Source organism: Zerene cesonia, chromosome 18 (genome assembly GCF_012273895.1).
Source record: "Zerene cesonia ecotype Mississippi chromosome 18, Zerene_cesonia_1.1, whole genome shotgun sequence".
Taxonomy (NCBI): domain Eukaryota; kingdom Metazoa; phylum Arthropoda; class Insecta; order Lepidoptera; family Pieridae; genus Zerene; species Zerene cesonia.
This window is the reverse complement of record NC_052119.1, coordinates 737-3,065: the sequence shown is the minus strand read 5'-3', so window position 1 is coordinate 3,065 and position 2,329 is coordinate 737. Positions and strand designations below refer to the sequence as shown.

The following is a 2,329-nucleotide window of genomic DNA, read 5'->3' as shown; positions in this document are numbered from 1 at the left end:
CTAAAGTATTTGACTTAATTAATGAGACCTCCTTACAAAATAGAACCGAATTGACAGAAAATAGAAACCGCGACCGCGAACCCGAGAGAGAATACACCCCTGAGGAGCAAGTATTTGTTACGAACCCTAAGGCTTCGAGACAAAAACTTGCACCACGCTTTACTCAAGACACAGTCCTAGCGGATCTTCCCATACATATATACACTAAAAAGAAACGCGGCCCCGTCGCTAAGTCACGCCTCAAGCGAGGTCCTAAGAATCCTATATTGTTACAGGATCGTACTACTGACGCTTCTGACGACCGCGATGCAACCGACACAAGGACACGAGATAACGATTGACTCTCTACAAGACGGACCGGGATTACTTCCATTTAAATTAGGACACACTAAAATTGTTTCTCATTACCATTCCTTCCTGAATAATGTAAATCTTGCTGATGTTCATTATCAGATAAAACTAGTTAAAGGACAGCTTTCTAGCCTTAAACCTAAATTAAATAACAAAACACTATCATTGTATGATCCTCATATCGAATATTTAAATATAAAATTAGAACGCATATCTGAGCAATTGCAGACATTTGAACCTACTCGCAATAAAAGAGGGCTTATCGACGGATTAGGTTCCGTAATCAAAAGTATATCAGGTAACCTTGACTATACCGACGCCATTAAATATAACGATGCCATCAAAGTACTCGAAAATAATCAGCATACTTTGGAATCTGAACTTAATAGTCACATTAGCTTAAATAAAGAGTGGACCTTGAAAAATTCTAAATTAATATCTAATATAACTTTAAATCAGGCAAAAATAACTAAGGTTTTGGATCTTATTATGAATAGTGTCGCTGACCATGAAACGGATTTAATTAAATACGCTCATCTTGCACAACATCTTTTAATCCTAGGTGATAATATAGATAGATTGTCTGAAGAGATATCTAAGCTTGAAAACACTTTAGCTTTTATCAGAGTGTCAGGTGCTCCTCATTCAATATTAAATATAGCAGATTTAAAGACGATGTTAGATAAGTTAGGTTTAATGTACTCCAAGGACGAAATCCTTGACTTAGAAATTAGGTACTTTTACGATATTATAAAGTTAGGTTATTTTTATATAGGTAGCGAGATAGTTTTAGTGTACAAGATACCGATTGCCTTCCCTAGCACCTATGACCTTTATAAGCTTTCTTTGGTCCCGAACTCAAACAACCAAATCCTTTTACCTTCCCTTCCTTTTATAGCAATTTCTGGAGACGATTCTGAGTATATGGAGGCAGAATGCCCGAAGGTAAATGAATGGTATATATGTGCACATACTTCCAAATTTAGATCTAGAGATGACCCTGACTGCATTTATCACTTGATCACCCAACAAGAGCTGCTACCATCCTGCAAGCTGACTACAGTATCCCTGACAAGAACAGCAATAGAACAACTCGACGACAAACACTACACCGTGAGTTTCCCGAATAATACCAAGGTCAAGACTTTCTGCGGCCAAGAGCAGCACCGAGTCCTGTACGGAAGCTACCTAACCGTCATCCCGCTTAACTGTTACATCAAAACCCCGACCTTCACTATTTTGAACTCCAAAAACCACATCAAGGGCAACCCGCTTCAAATTATGGACCTACCGAAATCCAACAATCAAGATCTACAAGCCGAAAAGCCATATGTCACTTTGAACTCCATCAACCTAGAAAATCTACACTCAATCAGCGAGAAAATATCTCTACAAAAGCCTATACAGATAGAACAAATCCCAACAGAAAGTTTATACCATACCACGATCCCATTTTACGTGGTTCTATGCAGTATAGCTATGTTATCTATTGGCATACTATATAGAAAACTATGTTTGAAAAATACTTCAAATAAGACCGTGGAAGAGATACCTATCGGAACATACAGAGAATCTTCAGGAAGATGTCAGCCACACGAAATAAAAGTAGACCACAACAACATCTCAGCGACTCTATCCAGCAACTCCTAGGAATAGTCGCCGAGCTTCGGGGGGAGGTGTTATGTACGACCCTAGTACATTAGTATGTTATGTACAACCCTAGTACATTAGTACAATAGCAAGTTCCCATTCTCACGATCGAGGTGCCGACGCAGCGATATTGGAAGCGCAGCCCTCTGCCCGCTACCCGCTACCGCACCGTGGGACATCGTGCGCCCTGCGATGCGACTCACTTCGTTTCTTGGTCAATCGTGTACCAGACGAATTTTATATTGACAATTATAATTATTGTAATTTTTATTTTTAAATAAATTAAGCAAATTAAACTTGGTTTTTTTTGCAACTCCCGGGCTCGCTC

At 39.2% G+C, this 2,329-nt stretch overlaps 1 protein-coding gene across 1 annotated transcript; it reads left to right on the top strand.

Annotated features, from left to right (window-relative positions):
• The first annotated feature begins 12 nt into the window (after positions 1–12).
• LOC119833878 lies at positions 13–2,126 on the top strand. Its single transcript, XM_038358095.1, has one exon. It carries the CDS (start codon positions 307–309, stop codon positions 1,999–2,001), a length of 1,695 nt encoding a protein of 564 aa, XP_038214023.1. The 5' UTR covers positions 13–306; the 3' UTR covers positions 2,002–2,126.
• The last annotated feature ends 203 nt before the right edge of the window (positions 2,127–2,329 follow it).